Genomic DNA, 23434 nt, shown 5'->3' with positions numbered 1-23434 from the left:
ACTTCTATTTACTTTACTTTTATTGAATTATGTCTATATTCAACTCATTTCTTGTGAGAAATATCAAAAGGGTGTCATTATTTAACTAGAAAACAAACCTATAACTCTCTCTCTCTCTACATGAAGTACATAATAAATCCATAATAAAGTACATAAAGGCTCAGCGTATCTTTTGGTAATTGGATTTTCTTCTCAGAAACAAAAGAAAAACTAGTGGTTAATTGATTTTCGTTTTAAAATAGAAGAATTCAAATTGAATTTCAAGGCATTTTTGTTTTTCAGTGTCAAAACAGATAAACCAAATTTTAATATCAAATTCTAATAAAAAAGAAAGTTACCACCTGACAGAAATGGAGTTCATTTCAGGAGTTCATAGGAGATCGCAGACATTCGTGGAGGGAGCACGTCTACGATGTCCAGATTTTGTATGAACTAGAAGATTCGTACAAACCCATCATTTGTAACAATCGTTGTGACCTCGGTGGCATTAGTGCTCCTTCCTTGAAAATGACATCCTGCCTCAGAAAATGAAAAGAACAGGCATTTTTGGTCGGTTTTTCCATTTCTGTCAGGTGGTAACTTTCTTTTTTGTTATTAGAATTTAATATTAAAATTTGGTTTATTTGTTTTGACACTGAAAAACAAAAATGTCTATTTTAAAACAAAAATCAATTAACCACTAGTTTTTCTTTTGTTTCTGAAAAGAAGATCCAATTACCAAAAGATACACTGAGCGAGAGGTGCAGTGAACAGTTTGATGGCTGAATTTCAATTTTTGGATTTTTTTGAAACAAATTTTAGAAAATTTCAACTTAGAAAACTTGATAAAATAATACAATAAAATAATAATAACAACAACAATAATAATAGTAATAATAATAATAATAATAATAATAATAATAATAATAATTATTATTATTATATAATCACATTTCAAAAACATTTTTAAACTACACTTGAATGCAGATTGTACACTGTAGTCACTGGCTGCATCATGTATTGCTCATATATTTAAATATTTATGATTTTGTAAAATTATTGTGTGTTATGTGTGATTTCTATTGTTTTCTTATTCATGTCATGTGACACATGTGGCACAGGTGGGTACTACAATATATACACACACACACACACACACACACACACACATATATATATATATATATATATATATATATATATATATATATATATATATATATATATATATATATATATATATATATATATACATATATATATATATATATCAGTGGCGGCTGCTTTCAAACAGGGGAAGCTCATTTTCGGCTTACATCAAAAATAAAAAAAAAAATAAAAAAAAAAATTGTCAAGTTATTTAAACATACATTCGTCCCTCCGTTCCTTTTTAAGAAAATGCTCAGTGACCTTATCGTACCAAGTCGGCGTCTTTTCCAGGGACTGGACCAGTGTCCTCTCTGCTTAGATTGCCTTGGCCCATTGTGTTGTGGGTGTAAAACTTCAGCCTTTTTAAACTACAGATGCTCCTTTCACTCCGACCTAGCCGACAGTTTGACTGATTTAACTATCTACAAAACGATATTCAACTCGAACAAGAAATGATTAAATTATGGAACTGAAACAAGAAAACAGTGAAATTATGTTAAATTGAAACAAGGAAGACCAATAAGTGTGTTTTATTTACAGAGCAAGAAATGAACGAGTAACTTCGTAGCTGTTTCTCTCTCTTTCACAGCAGAATGTGTGACAGTATTAAACTGAACTGTGTCAGTGAAGGAGCAGATCTGAAAACAGCTGTCAATCAAACGGGATTCAGCCTTTTGACCGATCCTCCAATCAGCACGTGGGATTTTGGCGTCCAGCCCGGCCGAGCTCCGCCCACAGCTCCATTCACCCCCAGAGACGCCCGGCGTCCGAGGGCGGGACAACATCATGGCATTTATCCAATTACCGTCCAGTTTTGAGGCAATGAAAAAAACTGTTCCACTCAGTCCCATTGAAGCCCAGAGACGGCCGCAGTCTACGGACAAATGCACTGAGCAGAGATGGAGGAGAAAACACAGACACGGGAATGGAGGAGAAGTGAACAACATCGAGTCTGTTGATTTGTGATAAAGCTGATTCTGAACGAACTCGTCTGTGAGATGAACGTGTTCTAACACATTTGTAGTCAATACAATGTCAACACAACCGTACATATTTAACCATTTAATTTTCGTAATTTTAGGGGCTTCCCTTGCAGTCTGTGAGAAATCGCCACTGATAAATTATATATATATATATATACATACATATACATATATATATATATATATATATATATATATATATATATATATATATATATATATATATATATATATATATAAATGTATGTGTGTGTGTGTGTGTGTGTGTGTTTCGGGTTTTTTTTTTGGGGGGGGGTTTGGGTTTTTTTTTTTTTTTTGCTGTTTGAGCTTTCTCTGTATGCTCCCCCTGTCATTCTTATGTTCCTCGTGTTACTAAGTTCTACAATTATTCTTTGTCATTGTAGACAAAGAACTTCAATTAAGACAGTAAAATAAATAAATAAATAAATAAATAAATAATAAACATTTTCCACTACGAGGGTTTAGTTGTAAAATATCGCAATAAAACCCGTAAAATAAAGAATAAAGCCATAATATTACGAGAATTAGGTCGTATTTTAAAAACAGGTGAAAAACTATCATCACTCACAGAATAAAGTGGTGCTGCTTGTTTGTCTGTTGGGTGTTTTTCTACTCACTCAGTGATGGAACACTACATGGCACCTCTTTACGCACAGCCTGGGTCGGTCCTTCCGCAGGTTTCTGTAGACCATGGGGGACCTGGGCCGTTGTGGTTTTGGTGGTGGAGGTGGACCCGGTATCTGGGACCCGTCTGAGCCCACCTGTGGTCCCCCCATGGTCACGGTGGTCCTCCTCGCCCTCCGGCTGCAGGCTCCTGACGCGGGCCTTTGCGCGTCCTGGCTCCTGTTTATTGTGCGCTTCATTGTGGGTTTTCTTCAGGTTCCTCTGCAGAACTCCAATCCGGGTCCTCTGGGTGACCAGGGAACACTTCCAGCAGGCACATTTCAGGAAAGGACATGTCTGGGCATGGCCTTTTTGCAGCACCGTGAACCCGTGGTGCCTGCATCTGGTGCACTTCGGGCATCGTGGTTCCTTGGTGGTGTCCATCCGCTCCTCATTTAATGAATTAAAAAATCTAATAATCTGACTGTATTTATAGGCATATGAGAAGACATCACCCCCACCCCACCCCCTCCCCTCGTGGGACACCTGCAGGTGCTCCACAAGACAAATGTATCATTTTGGAGTGTGGGAAAATGACACAGACTTGTTATTGCATGGAGAAAAACTAAGCCTCCAGTTTTTTAAATGACATGTTAAACTCCTGTTTTTGACTGTGGACTACAGTTTGGTCCATTTTTACTTCACTTAAAGATGAATGACGCTGACATTTTTTGAAAACTCTTGCTATTTAGGTATGATAAAATATGTTTTTCCTCCAACCAATTATTAGGTCATAAAGTAGAGGGTTTAAGGTATACACTGAATACATTTTAGGATGAAAATGTCAGAGGAACTTCACTTTTGAGAACTTTTTAATGAATTAAAATAATAATAATAATAATAATAATAATAATAATAATAATAATAATAATAATAATAATAATAATAATAATAATCTGGCTGTAGCTTATTTATAGGCATATAATAATAATAATAATAATAATAATAATAATAATAATAATAATAATAATAATAATAATAGCTTTATTTATATAGCACCTTCAAAAACGAAGTTTACAAAGTGCTTGACAGACAAAGCAGAGGGCACAGCAGCAGAATACAAGATGCAATTAAAAACACTGAAACAGAAGCAACACAATAAAAGAGATATGGACAACAAATGCAAAAACATGACACTTCGAATGAATTAAGTGAACTCGAGTAAAGAGGGCAGAGATAACATGATGCTGTCGATCAATGTAAAAATGATGGAGTGAGATAAAACAACATCCTGTATGAGAATATAAATGAATAACCAAACAAGATAAAATTCAAATTTAAACAAGTAAAATTAAAAAATAGAGGGTTTAAGCCTTAACACCCCCCCCCTCTCTGTATATATATTACACCTTAAACTTCAAGGTATACACTGAATACATTTTAGGCAGAAAATGTCAGAGGAACTTCACTTTGAGAACTTTGTCATTCTTGCAAAAAATAGACGTTAATTTTATGTCCATCCATGATGCAGTAGTTTTTAACAGTTTTCATTTAAAAATATATGAAACTAAATTTTGCCCTTTGAGTATGTTTAAAATGGCATTTAGACCTTTCCAAAGTATGTGTAATATTTGTCTTAAACTTGTCTGGTTCAAAAGTTATGAGTCAAAACACCCTTGACCTCGCCCTTATGACCCTTTATGTATGTAGGAAAAGACAGCAAGTTTTGGAGTTTTTTTCTTTTTTTTTTTTTTTTTAAATATTAGATTAAATGGATGATCATATGTGATTCATTTAACCTCCTAAAACCAAAGCAATGTCAGCAAAGTACAAGCTTTTTTTTTTGTTTTTTATTAAATAAGTGCCTATATTGGAAACATCATGATGCAACAGTTTTTTCAGATGCAGTTTTTTTAAATTTTCATGGAATGTCCTTTGTGGTGGACAGTTTTCTTTTCTTTTTTGTATGAAGTTGTGAAACTCTTGTCCACAAATGTGGACAGAAAACCCATAGCTGGGTCTTAGGAGGTTAAAGGTCACCTAAAACAATATAATGACATAAAATACAATCATGTTCTACTGGTGTGAAATTTATTTATTTATGTATGTATGTATGTATGTATGTATGTATGTATGTATGTATGTATGTATTTATTTATTTTACTGCAGATTGTTTCAGAAGGTCAAAACTGAAATGTAATTAGTTCCTATGTAATACTGCAGTTGTCTATAGAGACTGGAACATGTGTACTGTTTGATCTGTTTTTCCAGGTAGACTTCTCTGGTGACTTTGGCCCTTCTACCTGTTTTCTACTTCCCCTTTATGATGTCAGGTCTTTACCCCGGCAGCTCCCTGTCCAAACTTACTTCCATGCCTCACATTCCTGCTGGGCTGTACAATGAGCCCCCTCCTCCACCAATCATGATGCCCCATTTCCAACCAGCTGTAATGCATTTTCCACCTCCATCTGAACCTGGACCTCCTACTGTAAGTACTGATACTGTTTTTGGGGTACACTGAAGAACAATTTCAATCATTGTATAGGCTTCATAGAAATGCAATGCCAAATAAATCACATTTAAGTAAAGAATTCATTTGTTTAATTAACAAAACTTTTGGAATTAGAACAAACGTTCTCATTTTGTGCGGTATGATGGACACAAAACAAAAACCTATCTGAAAAATGCACTTTTGTTGAGAAAAAAAACAAAAAAAACATGCTGTTTTCTTACAGAATGCTAATTGGTAACGAAACTCAATAAATAATTTGAGGTTTATTTTGTTGTCATTCAATCCATGTTGCACACAAAAGAATGAAATGTGTACTCAGGTCCCAGTGCATTAATATAAGCAATAAGAAAAAAACGTATTAAAAAAGTATTTAAAAATCACACACATAAAAACACATGCATATCACCATTTAAAAGACGTTCCCTGGCAGCCGAGCAAAATAAAGTGCATATGCATGGATGATAAAGTTTTTGGACTGTATTACTTTTTACAATTAGCATTCTGCAAAAAACATAATCATATATTCTGGAACACATGAATAAAGATTACATTAATTTTATCTTATATGCCTTATAAACAATAACTGCACAATGCAGATGTGGCATAAATAACATTTTTTGAAATGATGTGCCTCATTAAATGTGCTAAAATCTTACTTTAATAAGATGAAATGGAAAAGAAACGACAAAAGTGCTGGTTTTGTTGATGTTTGATCACCCACATTGGTTTATGTACATTTATACAATACATTAACCCTTTCATGCATGAATTATGAGAACCTTAATCAAACATTTTTCCTGAGTGTTTTTATTCCTCTTTAGGCATGAAAAAAACAACACAATTGAAAATTTTCTTCTGAAAAATGAATCAAATAACTAAAATAAAATTAATAAATAAAAATACATTTAAAAAAATAATAATGAAAAAAAAAAAAAATCATATGAACCTATTTTTCATGAAGTTGCAAAAATGTCAACTTAGCTGGACACCACATGTTTAATTTTTGACCCACAGAAACATGTATTTGCTGATAAATTGTGTGAAAACTATGGGGAGGGCTTGTGATTCTGGGGGTTTATGGTCAGGGGAGGTCTACATAATGTTACCAATTCATGTAAGAAAAGATATGTAGTGTCTTAAAACTTTAATAAAGATATGTGTAAAAGGAAAAAAAAAAAAACAACAAAACACCAAAATCCATGAATATACTAGAGATCAGCTGTAGAATAGCTATCCACTGTAGTGACCAGTATGCATGAAAGGATTAATAAGTATTGTAAAGTGCAGACAGTGTTTTGAAATAAATTTGGTAGTTTTGAGACAAACATTCTTTCATTAATTCTCATAATTTCACATTTTGCCCCAAGACTATATCTTGGAAACTACAGCCAACCAGCTTTTCTGACATAATTTTCCTTTAATTGGTAAAGTTTCACTACTTTTATTGTGGAGGCATTTTACTTGGGTTTTCTGTGTGTTTTCAATACTGTGTTTATATTTCCTGTATTTTGTCTATTGTACTGACTACAGGACAAGAGAGGATGGTTCAAAACCAGATAGCTTGTGTTGAGGTTTAGTGATGTCAAACCACATGTTCCTTTAAAGCTGAAAACATTTCTATGTTGTTCAGTAAAATTTGTCTGTGCTTTAACTGGCCAAAAAGTATTAGTGTTCTGTCTATGGGAATGTTCAAAGATACAAAGATTCTGGAAGGAGGTCATCAACTGTATGTCTGAGGTATTTAACATTAAGATCCCATTTTGTTCTAAACTTTGTATACTGGGAATATACCCTGAGGATTTCACACACACTAAGAAACAAACTGAAGTGTGGACTTTGGACTGTACGAGGGCTGTTCAATAAGTTCATGGCCTCACCCAGAAATACTGGTTGTTATAATACAGGATGTTACATTCTTTCGTGATGGGATAGTGATGCTTGAACATCGATGGACCAAGTGCATTGCTGTAAATGGAGATTATGTTGAAAAATAAAATATAAATTATCAGTCTGTGTTGTTCTGTTCTGGGTGAGGCCATGAACTTATTGAACAGCCCTCGTACATGCCAGGAGAGTTATTGCTTTGAACTGGAAGAGCATGGAAGCTCCTTCTATGAAGCAATGGAGAAAAGAACTATCAGAGTGCATCGGACTGGAAAAACTGACTTACATTACCAAAGGAAAACTGGAGGAATTTGTACAATTATGGGAACCTTATATGAACATTATGGTATCTGGAAAATAGGGACATGTCATACAAATTATCATTGTTTAATTTAATTTAATTTTTTTTTATTATCATGATTGCTGTATTTTAATATTTTTATTATTATTACTATTATTATTATAATTTTTTTTTTTACAACATATATGTACACAGTTTTATTTGAATATATGTATGTTATATACAGGGTGTCCCATAAGTCTCCATACATAGGAAAAATAAACGTTTCTTGACATAAACCATTTTTACTTATATAATATGCTCTATATGACTGCCATTTTGGCGGGAACACATTTCAATGCGTGTCCTCCACTGCTGAAGAACTACAAAGAAGAAATATAAAGAAATACTGTACATGTTAGAACCATATATGTATGGAATGTATTATGTCTCCTATGTATGGAGACTTATGGGACACCCTGTATATCATTTGATGCAAGTCTATGTAGTGTGAATGGGTGTGTGTGTGAGTGGTTATGTTGTTTTGATTCATGTTTGTTATGTAAAACTTAAATACCAATAACAATATTGTGGAGAAAAAAAAGTATGTTTATATCTGTACTTGTTTGGACCATAGTTGAGGGCTGACTTAGCGGTCCTCTTGTTATTTCAGTTGAAGACTCCTCGTCATAGAATGTACGATTTTTGTTAAATATATAAATTCTCCTATTACCAAACCAAGTTTATTATTGTGAACGAAAACTAACCAAATGATGAAGACTAGAATTGAAAAAACATTTTCGTTAACTGAAATAAATAAAAACTATAGTTAAAAGAAAAAAACAATAACTGAAACTGTATTGTGTGCTTACAAAACTAACTAAAATGTATAAAAATTATGGATAAAATTCCCTTTGTTTTTGTCTTTGTCAATGTTGGATTGATACGAAAGCGATTTATTTCGCTCTAGCAATTTTAGCTAGCGGCACCATACGGTACTTCACACTCCGTCACTTGTCGTTTAGTCGTCTTCTGGTCCCCACTCTACCTGGAAACATGGAGACTAAAGTTGGGAGAAAGTAGCAGAGTCCTGTCTGGGATTTAATGGAATAAGACAGCAAAAAAGATAAAAGATATGACAAAACTAAAATTAATACTAAAACTAAACTAAAACTAAGCATTTAGAAAAAATGAAAACTAATAAAAAACTAGCAAACCTGCTCTAAAAATGAATTAAAACTAACTGAATAAGAGGAAAAAAAAGTCAAAACTAAATAAAACTAAACTATAATGAAAAATCCAAAACTATTAGAACCTTGCACCAAACTCCACAATACAAAGTGGTATGCCCTCCAGATATTTAGTTACTGAATTCTGCATATCTTCCATAATGATTTAATGAAAGTCAACAGACTGCCAGCATTTCATTTCCATTTTTATTTACATAGCATAAGGTGTTACAGTAAATTCCTTGTCACCATTTATTATAAATACACCATTTTAAACAAGGCTTGATAACCCTCATTAAAATACATCCTTCAAACCTTTTGAAACGTAATAATAAACAAATGCTTTAATGGATACAACTATTTCAGTTTTGCAACCTTTAAATGTTAGTAAATCATGCATAGCAGAAATAGAGTATGAAAATAAAATGATATAGATTGAATGTGTTGCTTTACAAAGAAGAATTAAAATCAGAACAATTATATGTGGTGAAATACAAATACTGGTGGCAAAGCTTAAAGATCTTTCTCAAAGAAATGTTAATTAATGGCTTTCAGCAATAGTGCTCTATATAGTCATCGATATACAGTACAATACTTGTCTGTGAATATTCCCACTAAAATGGGAAAAGACAATTCAGTAAATATTAGCTAATAAACATTCAAAACATTGGTTTTAGCCCTGTGAAACTACCGGATTTGAAACTGAAACTAAAGTTAAATTGTGAACTACCTGGACAGTAAGAAGGCTTGACAACCTGATAACACAGTAATTATGCTATTCAGAAGTGCGGATAGCATTGCTCTTTCTTTCATGCATCAGTCTGTTTACAGTAAAACTACTGTACCATCTTGTAATATTTACTTTGTTTTAAAGTGTTTTACAGTATCTTGCAGGCACTTACAAAAGCACGTTTTAGGTCTTTGTAGGATTTCAGGATAAAATGCAAGTTTCAAAATGGTCCATTTGAAAAAAATCGACTGAAATATTGTAAGAGCTAGTGCGTTTCTCTGATTTTGCATAAAATATCTACTTTAAATGGAGACTAAAATAAATGCCAAGGGTTCAGGAAGACATCTGAGCAAAAACCTGGAGAGGCGATAAACTGAAGATGACATCTGAAAAGAAGAAGATAAAATAAACACTTATGAGACTCTGACTTATAAAATTACATACTTCCATGTAGTGCTGGGCGATATGACGATACATATCGTGGGGACGATAGAAAAGTGTCTATCGTGCCATTTCTCTTCTATCGTTTCTAAGCTAATTTTATCAATTATTACAGCAAATATATCATTAAATAGCCTGCGACGATTGTATTTGTGTTGTCTTGTCACTATGCATACTCTAAGTTTATATACGTGAAAATAAAGAAGAATAAAAGAGAGATTTTTCGCAAAGGTGTGGTTTTGCAACATGACGCAGCTTTACATTCTTTGATTCTCACGTGGGTTTGCGATATGCTTTACGTTACTTAACTCATGAGTGCTGAACAATGGTTGACGTTTCATGCCTGGAGTCGCAACAGACAGAGACAGCTACGCAGGCAGCCCAAGAAGAAGCACTTTTACCGAAAAGAGGGGGTACGTCTGTGATTTGGTTACATTTTGGGTTCGAGAGGTCCGACACGGAACTTCAGTGCGAGTGGGAACATCATCACATGTAAGAGGTCGTGTCTTAAGCCAAGCACAGTTGACCAACTTGTCTTCCTTGTACTCAACCTATAAATTTGACAGAAACATATCTACTTCTACAAAGTAGCCTTTTACGTTTGCACTTTTATTCATGGTTAATGCCTTAAACAGAGTTCTGTTCAACCCTGATGTTTACTTTTGACACTTTATATTGGTTTGCAGACTTCGCAGTACAAGGTTACAGATTTCAGAAAGTTGAAAAATAATTTGTGTTTATTTTTTATAGCTGAACTTTTGTGCAAAAATGTGTTTTTCTTCTCAGAAACTTGAAACTGTTGTGCACTTTAAAAAAAAATTTAAAAATAGAGTTTATTTTGACAATTTAGTTTAAATAACTGTATGATTTTGAAAAAAATGTGAAGGCTACCGTACCTCCGCCACAGCTGTTTTCATTTGATATATTTATATTGCTGCACTAAAATGTATGTTTCTCATTTGTGACAGTTCAGTTAAATGTCACTACAAAATAAAGTTGGAGAAAAGTAAGCAATGAGATTTTTGTCAAACTTTTCAGAGAATAACTGAAAACATACTTTATTGTGGTATATTGTGATATATATCATTATCATGATATAACATAATCCATATTGTGATATATGATTTTTTCCATATCGCCCAGCACTACATCCATTTATAATATATTCATCACACAAATGTATTTTTCTTTTACCTTTTTAAGTGTCTGATGAAACAGGGACTTGTTTGTGTTGGTCTGAAGGTTGAGTGTATAATGTCCAGAGCTGTCAGATGGGTTCATTCATCATATTAAGTAGAATCCATTCAGTTTCCTTTATGTCGAAGCTTGCTTTTTACAGTTTATCACAATCCACACTTGTCACTGTAACTCCAGATTTTGTGGAAAATAATTGGGAATGGAGTGGAATTCACATACTGGCAGAGAATATGCAGCATTGTATCCCAGGAGAGAAAAGATCTTGAAGCTTGGCATTTTTTTCTTTTTTTAAAGCAGGTACTCTTAATATTATTAATTTTCAGAAGACTCTTAATTCTGCTCTGCAGAGTGGCTTTTATCTCGCTTTACTGAAAATGTTCAATATTCATAAAAATATACATGTACAGAAAAAATTTTTTTGTACACCCAATTTTTGGTTCCACTTCAGGTTTAATAGTCATAAGATTTACGGTTACAAGGAAGTGATCATAATATTAAAACTTAGTCTTGTTTGTGGAACAGTTAATGCTTGCAACTTAAAAATATCATGTACATTTTTCTGGTACATACTGTAAATGCTAAACAGACCTGTATGTAATCTGCTTACAATACAGGAATCCCAAAGTCCGATATGAAAGCATAAACATGACTAAAAGTAAATATGAAATATACAGTTACCAAAATAATTCAACTTGTATAAAATTAAACATTAAAACTCTTAATAATGACCATATGCAGAGCAGAATAAAGGTAGTCTTTATTCCACTGAGAATTAGGCATCTGGTGACCTCTGTGGTTTTTTAGTGTATCCTTCCCTTAAAATCATTCCTCAACTCATCAGTATCGACGGGTGTAGCTCGGTGAACTGTAGGAAGATGAGGAGAAGGTAGTTGTGAAACTTGATCCTGTGGCATCAAAGCTGCCTCTTCTGGAGCCTGACCGGGAACCAGTCCTTGAGCCAGACCTTGACCCAGTAGCAGAACCTGACCCACTTATGCTATAGGGACTGTACAGGCCTTTGCTGGATTGAGATGAAGCTTCAAGTAGTCGTAGACCTGTACCCTCCTCTATCATGCTTCTGTCCATAGCATCCTTGTAAGATATTTTAAGCTTGGTTTTGGGGCATGTGAGGTATTTGGAATAAGCACTAACATCTCGTAACTTCTGAGCAGTGCGTGCATCTAAGGTGCCTTTTTTCACAGCTTCGTCAATAGAGACTCTGCTGGTAACATCTGGTTCAATTAATCCACCAGTGAGGTACTGAACCTCAAGGAATCTTTGTCCAGCTTCGTAGTACAGCCATCCTTTCTTTAGGGCTTGGGCTGCTGACATTTTGGTTTTGGTTCTAGGATCCTCAAATCCATTGTGGGCTTTCTGGGCAAGACTAATGCGGTCAACCATGATTTTATCCACAAGCCCCTTGTTCATTGCATCTGCAACAGTGAATTTCTCTCCTGTATTTGGGTCAATGATGCCTCCTGTGCAAGCCTGAGCTTCCAGTAACCTTTGACCAGTTATATTGTCCACAAGGTTTCTGTGAATGGCTTCTGTGACGGACACTTTCTCCAATGTATCTGTGTCTAGAATTCCAGCTACGGGGCCGGTTTCCTCTGTTGGATCGTTCCATGTGGTTGCTGGTGTTTTGATGCTCGGTATTGGGCTCATATTGTAAGAGGAAGAGGAGCCGAAGGAGGATGACCGTGATCTGACACCACTCATGTTTCCAGACAGCATGTCTGCAAACTCTGTGATGGACAAAGTTCCTCCTCTGTATTGATCAAGAGCCGACTTGTCAATTAGGCCTTTTGATATTGCATCATCAATGTCATACTGCCGACCGGACCTTCTGTCAATGATCATGGACTTAACAACTCCGTCAGATGAGGTGATTGTAATTTCTTCCCATTCACACTCCTGCTCTGCCAGTTCTATGTAAGTCTGGTGGTCAATGAGGCCTTTCTGATAGGCCTCGTACACAGACATCTCTTTTCCTGTTTCAGGATCAACGATGACGACCCTACGTTTGCGAACAGATGACTTGGAAGATGTTTTCCTCTCACGCTTCTTCTCTTTCAGTAGCAGAAGGGCTAAGCCAGTTTCTGGATCAGTCATACATCTCTCCATCAGCTGAAGGTAGGTCAGGTTTTCCTCAGTGTTGGGGTCAAAGAAGCCCTTTGTGTCATCAGATGGGTCAGTGAGGATCTGATTCATTTCCTCATCAAAGAGGCCACGTTCATATGCTGCTTCAACTGGCAGACGGTGGCTCTCCTGTGGGTCAATAATTCCACCAGTGGCAATCTGGGCCTCCAGCAAACGGATGCCATGGTCTTTCAGGATGAGACCCTTTTTCATTGCCTGGAACAGAGAGATGACCTTTCCAGAATAAGGATCTTTGTAACCAGTTACAGCTCGTTCAGCTGACAGAAGTTTGTCTTTGAACTCCGGGCCAACAACATTCATCTTAACAGCTTCAGAGACATTAAGTTTCAGGTTTTTAATAGGATCTATTACATATCCTGTGGCAGCTTGAGCTTCAAGCAGCTCAAAGGCAGTGCCTGGTCTAATCATGTTCTTCTTCATCGCTTGGTAAATAGAGAGACGATCTTTGCTAGATTCTACATACACACCAGCAATACAGCTGGTACCTTCAAGATATTTCTTGAGCTCCCTGCTGACCTCCTCCACTGTGATGACACCTTCAGTGAGTTCGTTGTAGGTTTTTTGGTCGATAATCTGTGAACGAAGCAGCTCTTCCACAGTGATTTGCTTTCTGAGACCCTTGAAGAGAAGTTTTCTATCTGCAAGTGACAGCAGTCGCAGACCCGTTTGTTTATCAACTCTGCTTCTTTTCAGCAGTTGAGCATAAGACTGTTTCTCATCTGTTGTTGGATCAGTGAAACCTCGCACATCACAAGTTGGCTCAGATATTCTCTCCATTGTCTCATTATTGATGTATCCACGCTGCATAGCAACATCTGTGGGAAGGTGGAAGTTGTATTCAGGATCCATCAATCCTCCAGTGGCATTCTGGGCCTCCAGAAGCCTCAAAGCATAATCCTCTGGAACCAGGTCTTTTTTCATTGCCTGGAAGAGAGAAATCACTTTTCCACTATAAGGATCTTTGTAACCTGTAACTGCTCTCTCAGCAGATAGAAGTTTGTCATGAAGTTCAGGGCCCACAAGCCCCTTTCGTACAGCTTCATCAACCGTTAGAAGTTCATCTTTCACTGGATCAATCATGAATCCGGTGGCTGCTTGGGCCTCAAGGAGATTCAAAGCAACTTCAGGCTTAATCTGTCCATTCTTCATGGCTTGATAAATGCTGATTCTTGGAGGATTGTCTGACATAATTCCAGCGATAGTACCAGTGCCAAAGAGGTATTGTTTGACTGATGGCATTTCCATTACCTCACGTATTGTCATCTTTTCTTGTTTTAGGAGGTTATATGTGTGCAAGTCAATAATTCGAGCAGCGTAAAGCTCCTCAATTGTCACTCTCCGTCTGATAACATCACATGACATGCCCTGCTCTGATTGCAGAACTTCCCTTTGTTCAATGATTTCAATAATGATGATTAGCATTCTTTCCTTTGTGATTTGTCCCAAGCGATACTGTTCCATGAGACGACGCCTCTCCTCCTCTGGAAGCATATTTGAATTCATGACCTCCCAAATGGTCATACTCTTTCCAGCAAAGCTCTTATGTGGGATGTCAATTGCTGTGTTGGCGAGATCTGTTTGGGCCTGCTGCTCTGTAATCTGATAGGATTTCTCAACAGGAGCAGGACCTTCGGCCTTTGACAGAGGCAGGTAGCACAAACCAGAATTTGGATCTCTTATGCATTTCTCCAGCAGTTGCTTGTAAGTGACATTTTCATTGGTGTTGGGATTTGTGAAGCATTTCACATCACCAGATGGTTCATTAAAAGACTTGGCCATTTGTTTACTTAGGTATCCACGCTTAATGGCCACATCGTTGGGAACACGATGGCTGCTGACTGGATCGATGATGCCTCCTGTACTAAACTGAGCCTCAAGGAGAGGAATAGCATGCTCCCTTAAAACAAGCTCTTTCTTCATGGCTTGTAACAGAGATATTTTATTGCCTGTATAAGGATCTCTGTACCCAGTCACTGCTTTTTCAGCTGAGAGAAGTTTCTCATGAAGCTCTGGACCAACAACTCCAGCCTTCACAGCATCATCTACAGAGTGTTTCAGATTTTTGACAGGATCTGTTATGAAACCGGTTCCAGCTTGGGCCTCAAGAAGTGCCAGTCCGGTGTTTGGCTGTAAAGTATTATTTTTCATTGCTTGATATATGCTGAGCTTTTCATTTTTCTCTCCCATTGTAATACCATCAATGCGGTCAGTGCCCTGCAAGTACTTCTTCACCACATCAGTTTCACTAACTGCTTTAGGTGTAATTTTACCCTGTTGTAGTTGATCAAATGTAGCCTTGTCAATGATGTTGGAATCAAGTAAAGAGCTAGCAGTAACTGGTGCCCTAAGGCCATCAAAACAGGCTTCTTTTTCTTTGTCCTCTTTTTCATCCACCATTGTTATTACAATCTTTATTAACCTCTCAATGGTCACTTGTCCCATTCTATACTGGCGAATTAACTCTATCCTCTGCTCCTCAGTGATGTATTCAGAGTGTATGATTTCCCAAATGGTGACTTTTCTGCCTTTAAACGGTCCGTATCCCAGCTCCATAGTTGTCTGGTTCAAGGCTTCTTTAGTCTTTGCCTCTGTAATCTCTTGTTCCTCTTTTGGTTTTGGAGCTTTCTTAGAAAGTGGAAGCAGTGGGAGTCCACTTTCTTTGTCTGTGACACATTTCTTCATAAGCTGTGCATAGGTGGAATCCTGTTGTAAGTTGGGATCGTAATAGACCTTGGTTTCATCAGTGTTCTTGTTCAAGTTCTTAGCCATTTCCTCATCAAAGTATCCACGCTTGACGGCAACCTCATGTGGAATGCGATAACTTTTCACGGGATCAATAATGCCACCTGTTGAGAGTTGTGCTTCAAGCAGACGGATTCCATGCTCTTTCTTTATGAGGCCTTTGTTCATGGCTTCGAACAGGGACACGTTCTTTCCAGTATATGGATCTTTATAGCCACTGACAGCTCTCTCAGCAGAGAGAAGTCGTTCGTGCAGTTCTGGGCCCACAAGTCCTGATTTGACGGCTTCATCAACAGGGACTCGCTCATTTTTGACAGGGTCAATTAAAAATCCAGTTGCAGCTTGAGCTTCAAGGAGGTTCACAGCAGTCTCTGGAGAAAGCAATTCTTTTTTCATAGCTTGATAAAATGGCATTTTCTCTTTAGTTGGTTCGTTCAAAAGTCCAGCAATGCTTGGTGTTCCTTGTAGTGCTTTCTTCACAGGCTCCATCTCAGAAACCTCCTTAACTGTTACCTTGCCATTGCTTAACTTGTTGAACAAGTCTTTGTTTATGATCTTCGACTCCAGAAGTTCATTGGGAGAAACTGTAGCCCTCAAACCATTGAACACATTTTCATTATTTTTCTCCTTGTCTTCCACAACAGTGATGACAATCTTGATGATTTTTTCCACTGTGATCTTGCCCGTCTTGTACTGGCGAATCAGTTCCCGTCTTTGCTCTACAGTGAAATATTCAGAATTGATGACTTCCCAAATGGTGACAGTCTTTCCTTTAAATCTACCGAAAGGCACATCAACATTTGATTTACTGAACACCTCTTGTGTCTCTGCATCAGTGTATGTTCTCTCACTCTGAGCAGCTTTCTCTGTCACTGGTAATACCAACAGGCCTGACTCTGGATCCTTGGTACATCTGTCCAGCAGCTGTTTGTAAGTGAGTTGCTCCTGAGTACTGGGGTCAATGAATAACTTACAGTCATCACTGGGATCGGTAAGTTTCTTATTCATGTCGGCATCAAACTGACCCTGCTTGTAGGCTGTCTGTAGAGGTACCCTGTGGCTGTTGATGGGGTCAATGATGCCACCAGTTGCAAGCTGGACATCTAAGTATTTGGTGGCAGGCTCCTTTTCAATAAGTCCTTTTTTCATGGCTTCAAAAAGAGAGATTTTATCTCCAGTGAAAGGGTCTTTAAAGCCAGTGGCTGCCCGCTCAGCAGAAAGCATCCTGTCATGGAGCTCAGGGCCCGATCAGCTCATCTTTAACAGCCTCATCTACTGTCAGCAGTTTATTTTTCACTGGATCTACAATGTAACCAGTTGCTGCTTGAGCTTCCAGAAGCATTGTGGCGGTGTTGGGAGTAATTTTGTTCTCTGTCATGGCTTGATAGACACTCATTTTCTCTTTGGATGGAGTTAAGACACCTCCTACACAGTTCTGACCTTTAAGACACATCTTAACTTTGTCCGTCTTTCCAAGCTCCTGTGCTGTGGTTTTTCCCTTTTTCAATTTCTCATATTCCTTTTTGGTAAGAACTCCAATATCATGAAGCCTTTCAGCTGGAACTCTCTCTCTTATTCCGTCAAATGATAACGGAGATTCTCTAGCCTTCTTCTCACCATCCACTTCAGCAGAGCCGTTAAACACCTTCCTTGTTGTTCCCACCATTGTCATTGCGACTAACTGCTCCTCAGGAACTTTATCAGTTTGGACTTCAATTTCTTTTGTGGCCGACGCTCCCTGTTTGGATGGACCCTCAAGATTTTGAAGTTTTTCTCTCAGCTTTTTGTTTTCCTCTTCCAGAAGTTTTTCTTGCTCAATCCTTTTCTTTTCAATCACGTCCATTTCCTTCTGCTTATTTTTCATCTCTGCCTCAGCCTCCTTTTGTTTTTTCACTGCTTCATTCAAGATGGCCTGAAGTTTCTTCTTCTCCTCTTCCATGAGGTTGCGCTGACGTTCTTGTTCATCTTTAAGAGCTTTGGCCTTGTTAACTTCATCCTGAAACTGTTTCTCAAGCTTCTTTTTCTCATCTTCCACAGCCTTTTCTCTCTTCAACAATAGTTCCTTCTCTGAAAGGAAAGATTGCTGCAGAATGGCCTTCTGTTGCTCTACCTGCTCCTGTTGGGCATTTGCCATCTGTGTGAGGAAAAAGAAAGCAAGACAGTGACTTCAGTCATTAATATACAGCATCATTCAATTATTGCTCTAAAGCTATGGCTGTACTGTAGAAATATGGCCATTGATGCTTAATCATTTAACCCTTTCATGCATAGTGGTCACTATAGTGGACAGTTCTTCTCCAGCTGTTCTCTTGTATATGCATGGATTTTGTTGTTTCAGTTCCATATCAGCCAACACAGTGGACACTTATGCACCATCCCATACACTGTGATTCATACAATTATTATATATTTGCTGTTCTTAAGAAAACTGATCTGCAGTAACATGTATTAGTGTAAATCAATTGTTAATTGTTAGACTGTCATTAACAGTTTTTTTTTTTCCACAAAAAGTTTTTATTTTTATTTTTATTTTTTTTTAATCTCCATTAAGTGAGTAATAACTAGTATTAGAATATGTTAAAATGTGAGAAAACATCAGATTAGCAGCATTAAAAATGTCTTAATTTCATTGTTGTCATATCACTTTCTGCTATTGGGTCAAAACACGGTATTCGAAATCTCTCTGATGGGACATTTTAAAGACAATCTGACAGATTAGTGTTGCTAAATGACCCACATTTTTACTTTTAAATTCATTTTTGCTTTAGTTGAACCATAAGGGATTATCCAAAACAAGGAGCTACTTTATATTGAAATAAATGTTGGAATGGCAACCAATTAAAGTTTGCTCTCTGACAGGACGTAACTGTGTTTTGACCCTATTGGGTTTTAAATACATGTTTCTTTACTTCAAAAATTAAACGCATGGTGTAGCTGAGTGGACATTTTTGTAACGACATGAAAAAAAAACCTCGATCACATTGTTTTTTTTCATGCCTAAGGAGGAATAAAATCACTCTAGACAAAAAAATCTTATTGTAGGTTCTCATAATTCATGCATGAAAGGGTTAATGTATTACTCATTTATTGCTCATACAATTTGTGCTTCTACAGATATTTCCATTTTGGCCACAATTGCCAAAGAGTCTGCCATGTAAACAGACTATGATACCATTGTTGGGCAACCAGATAAAATTACGATATACATTAAATTTCTTCCATTATAAAATTTTTGTAAACATTTAAAACTTGATGTAACCTAAGTGCACAGGTCAACAAACTATATAACACTGAATTAATCACTTTTAGACACTCTAATGTGGAAATATTACGTAACGTATTTCCTAAAATAAAGACAATGACTCAACTTCAAGCCAGAATTAAAATGATATAGATACATTTCTGGCGCCTATCATGTAATGTGCTGCTGCCACGTTACGCACAATGTTCACTTCTTAATTTTTAGTTAAATACATACAATGTGGCTGTTTCAACACCTCTGGATCACTCACCTGGAATGTTAATGTCTGATTGCACAGCAGGTTTATGTTTGTCTTGCGTTTTGCTTTACAAAACTACAACTACTACAGGAAAACCACATTTACAGTATAAAAGCTGTTAAGCAATGAATGGTGTCGTTCCATTGACATGCTGGAGCTTTTATTCTGTAAATGTTGAGCAAGTGTTTTTGTTTTTTTGACTTCAGTAGCTTAAAATGAGGATTGATACTAACTAGGACCATTGCTAACTTATTAAAGAGAGGACATTAGAAATAAAGGCCTGTCGCCTCTAATATAAGGATCCTTCAAATACAGGCCTGGTACCTTCTGCAGATGTGGTAAATAAAGGCCCAGGCCACTATTTGAGGAAACACTTTATTATGGCTAAAACTAAGCAGTATTGTGTGTTTATTGGACATTCATATAAATTGCTGGATGTTTCTTAAGGGTTTGCAATTTACATGTATTTTAACGTGTCCCACAAATACTGAGTTAGTGTGTTGTAAAAGGATTATGTTAATTGCAAGGGATTCTGTATACTGACACTTTTAATTTGTTGTACAATACCTCTTTAGATTTTTTCTGAAGATCCTCTGCCTCTTTTTTCAGTTTCTCCCTCTCTTTTTCGAGGTCAGCGATGGCTTTCTTCAGGTCATCGGCTTCTTTGGTGCTCTGTAACCTTTGCGTCTCCAACTTCTGCACAACTATTTCTGTAGTTTGTTTCTCTGCCACTTGAAGACGAGCGTGTACCTCATCGGCTTGTGTCTTGAACTTCTTTGCCTCCGCTTCAGCTTTTGCCTGAGCATCACTGAGCTCTTTTACTCTCAGCTTCAGTTTCTCTGCTTCAGCTGAAACTTCAAGCTGCCTCTTGCGTTCAGCCTCCAATGACTTTTGGAAGCCCTCTGTCTCCTTATTGAGTCGCTGCTGTATCTCCTGTTTGTCCTCGAGTAATTTTTTGGCCTTTTCTTGTGCCTGGTTCTTTTGTTTCTGGAGTTCCTCTGCTTCAGCTTTCAGTTTAGTAGCTTCTTGGATGGCCTGCATTTTCTCCTTTAGCATTTTCTCTGCGAGAGCCCTCTGTTCTGCCAAGTCCGACTCTGCGATCTGTCTCTGTTTGGCTGCTTCTTCAGCCTCCACGCTAAGCCTGGCAGCTTCCTCCGCTAGATTCTTCATTTTCTCAGCCTCCTCTGCGAGTAATTTCTGTGTCTTATCTTTGTCTTTCTTCATCAGGCGCCGGTTTTCTTCCTCAAATTTAAGCTTCAGTTTCAGGAGCTCATCCATCTGGACCTTAACTTTGGACAGTTCATCTTCCACTTGTGCCTTCTGCTTGACTGCATCATTTACTTCACCCTTCACTCGCTGAAGCTCCTCATCCAGCAGAGCTTTCTGCTTGTCCGTCTCATCCAGTTGCAGTTTAACCACTACGAGTTCTTTCTCTACCTGCGACTTCTGCTTAAGTGCTTGTTCAGCTTCCTTTTTGTGCTTGGCCATGTCTGCATCAGCCTGCTGTTTCTGCTTTAGAGCTGCAGCCTCAGCCGCTGCACGTTTGGAAGCTTCTTGTTCTGCATCTTTCTTCAGTTTTTCTGCATCTTTCTGAGCTTTGGCCTGTTTAGCGGCTTCCTCCTCTGCTGCTTTTTTCTGTTTTTCAGCCTCTTCAGCTTTCTGACGCAGCAAGGCAGCCTCTTTCTCTGCCTTTTCTTTGGCTTTCTCAGCTGCTTGTGCAAGTTTCTTGGCATTTTCAAAATCTTCTTTGAGTTTTTCTTGAGCGAGAATGTCTTCTTTGTTCTTGCTCAGGACATCTTGTGCTCTCACCTCTGCAGCACTGCATTTCTGTGCCGCCTCTTTAGCCAAAATCACCTGCTTCTCTGCCTCTTTCTCGGCCTTTTCTTTGTGTTTATTCGCTTCAGCAGCCTTCTTTTTTAACCGTTCGACTTCTTCCTGAGCAGCTTTGCATTGTCGAGCCGCCTCTTCCTCTGCTGCAGTAATCCTCTTCACCTTCTCCTCAGCCTCTTTCCTTTTCTTCTCTTCTTCTGTGGCAAGCTTTTTCAGTTTCTCTGCCTCACCCTCAGCTTTGACCTTGCTCTTCTGTGTTTCATCCGCAATGTTTTTAAGTTTCTTTAATTCCTTCTCCAAGTCTGACTTCTCTTTGGATGCCTTCTCAAAGTTGATCTTAATTATATGAATTTCCTCTTCAACCACCTTCTTTTGTCTCAGAGTATCTTCCACTATAGTTTTTTGTCGTTCTAATTCCGAGTCAGACGAGCTCTTCAGGTGTGTGATTTTCTCTTCAATGTCTTGTTTATGCTGAGCAGCTTGGTCCTCCAACAGCTTCCTCTGATACGCTTCATCTTCAGCTTGTCTCTTGAGTCTTTCATTTTCTGCTTCTTTAGATTTCAGGGCAACCTCTGCTTCGGTCTTCAAACGCGTTGCTTCGTTAATGGCAGCTAGTTTCTCCTTAAGTATCTTTTCTGCCTCAGCTCTTTGCCGAGCTGCCTCTTCTTCTGCGATCTGCCTTTGCTTCTTCGCCTCTTCAGCGACTGATCTCAGCCTTGTGGCTTCCTCTGCAAGTTGTTTCATCTTCATCACCTCAGATTCAAGAAGCTGTTTGCTCTTCTCTGTGTTCGACAGCGTCTCTTTCTCAGCTTTGAGCTTCATTTGAAGAAGAGCGTCCATTTCACCTCTGACTTTAGCCAGCTCATCTTCCAGTTGTTTCCTCTGCTTTTCCGTAGCATTAACCTCATTTTTAAGACGCTGTAATTCATTATCTAACAGACCTCTCTGCTGTTCAGCGTGGTCAAAGTCGGCCTTTAATCGAATGCATTCTTGTTCCGCCGACAGCTTTTGTTGTGCTATTTTTTCAGCGAACGACCTTTGTTTTTCCAACTCTTTCTCTGCATTTTCTTTCTGTTTAAGTGCAGCTTCTTCAGCTTTAGCCTTTTTCTTTGCATCTCTCTCTGCTTCATTCTTCTGCCTTTCTGCTTCCTCTTGAGCCTGGCTCTTCTTTTGGGCTTCCTCCTCAGCTTGTAGCCTTAAGCGAAGAGCCTCGTTGGCTTTCTGTCTCCATGTTTCCAGCTCTTTTTCTGCTTGTGCTCTGGCTTTGTCAGCTTCCTCTTGCTGTTTCCTGAGTTTTTCAGCTTCCTCCTGCAGCTGAAGGACAGTGCCTTGTTCTTTCTTCAGCGATTCTTCCAGTTTTGTTGCCTTCTCGTTGAATGAAGCTGTCTGCAGTTGTGAGGCAGCCGTCTTTTGCGCCACCTCCTCTACCACTTTGATCTGCCTCACCTTCTCCTCCTCAGCCTGTTTCATGCGCCGTTCTGCTTCTTCAGCTTGCATCTTGAATTTCTGCAGGTCATCCAGGGCTTTCTGCTTCTGTTTGGCGGCCTCTTTTTCTGCCTCTGATTTACGCTTGAGCTCGTCTTCTGCGTTTTTCTTTTTCTGAGTCTCTTCGTTCACCTGTTTGCGAAGCCTTTCTGCCTCGTCCTGAGCAGCTTTCCTGAGCTTCTCAGCCTCAGCGGCCTTGTTCCTCAGGTTCTGTAACTCAGTCTCAGCTGTGCCTTTTTGCTTTATCGTAGTCTCCAGCTGGAGCCTGATAATGTGGATTTCTTCCTCAATCTTTTTGCGACTGATCAGTGCCTCCTCGAGTTGCTGATTCTTGGACTTGATCTCCTGGTCTGACAGACTCTTTAGTTGGTTCAACTCCTGCTGTATGTTTTGCTTCTGCTTCTCGGCATCCACAGCCACATCTTGCCTCTTGCTGGCCTCTTCTGTCATCTTGGACTTCAGCTCTTGAGCTTCTTGCTCTGCTTTGGCCACAGATTGAGCATGAGCCTCCGCTAACTGTTTCTGTTTATCTAACTGAGCCTGTATCTCTGCCATCCTTTTCCTCTCCTCTTCTTTAAGTTTTTCAGAAGCTTTCTGTATTAGTAGAAGCAAAGGAGTAAAGGGAATTGAGAGATATTTAGAGAGGTGTTAGACTCTAAAATAAACCTTAAATACCAAAGCAGTTATAAAACATGTAAATACATATAAA

The 23434-nt window shown here is 37.9% G+C and overlaps 1 protein-coding gene across 1 annotated transcript in view; it reads right to left on the bottom strand.

Moving 5' to 3' along the window:
- Positions 1 to 8833: 8833 nt before the first annotated feature.
- Positions 8834 to 23434, bottom strand: part of pleca (plectin a) — a 354738-nt gene continuing 340137 nt past the window's right edge. Inside the window, 4 exon segments of the mRNA XM_030147347.1 lie at positions 8834 to 9756; positions 11006 to 17155; positions 17157 to 18044; positions 19978 to 23319. Coding sequence (XP_030003207.1) covers positions 11846 to 17155; positions 17157 to 18044; positions 19978 to 23319 — 9540 coding nt within the window. The 3' untranslated portion in view covers positions 8834 to 9756; positions 11006 to 11845.

The sequence above is a fragment of the Sphaeramia orbicularis genome, chromosome 11 (genome assembly GCF_902148855.1).
Source record: "Sphaeramia orbicularis chromosome 11, fSphaOr1.1, whole genome shotgun sequence".
In the NCBI taxonomy this organism is placed as follows: Eukaryota; Metazoa; Chordata; class Actinopteri; order Kurtiformes; family Apogonidae; genus Sphaeramia; species Sphaeramia orbicularis.
The sequence above is the reverse complement of the archived record's forward strand: the minus strand, read 5'-3'. Positions and strand labels throughout refer to the sequence as shown.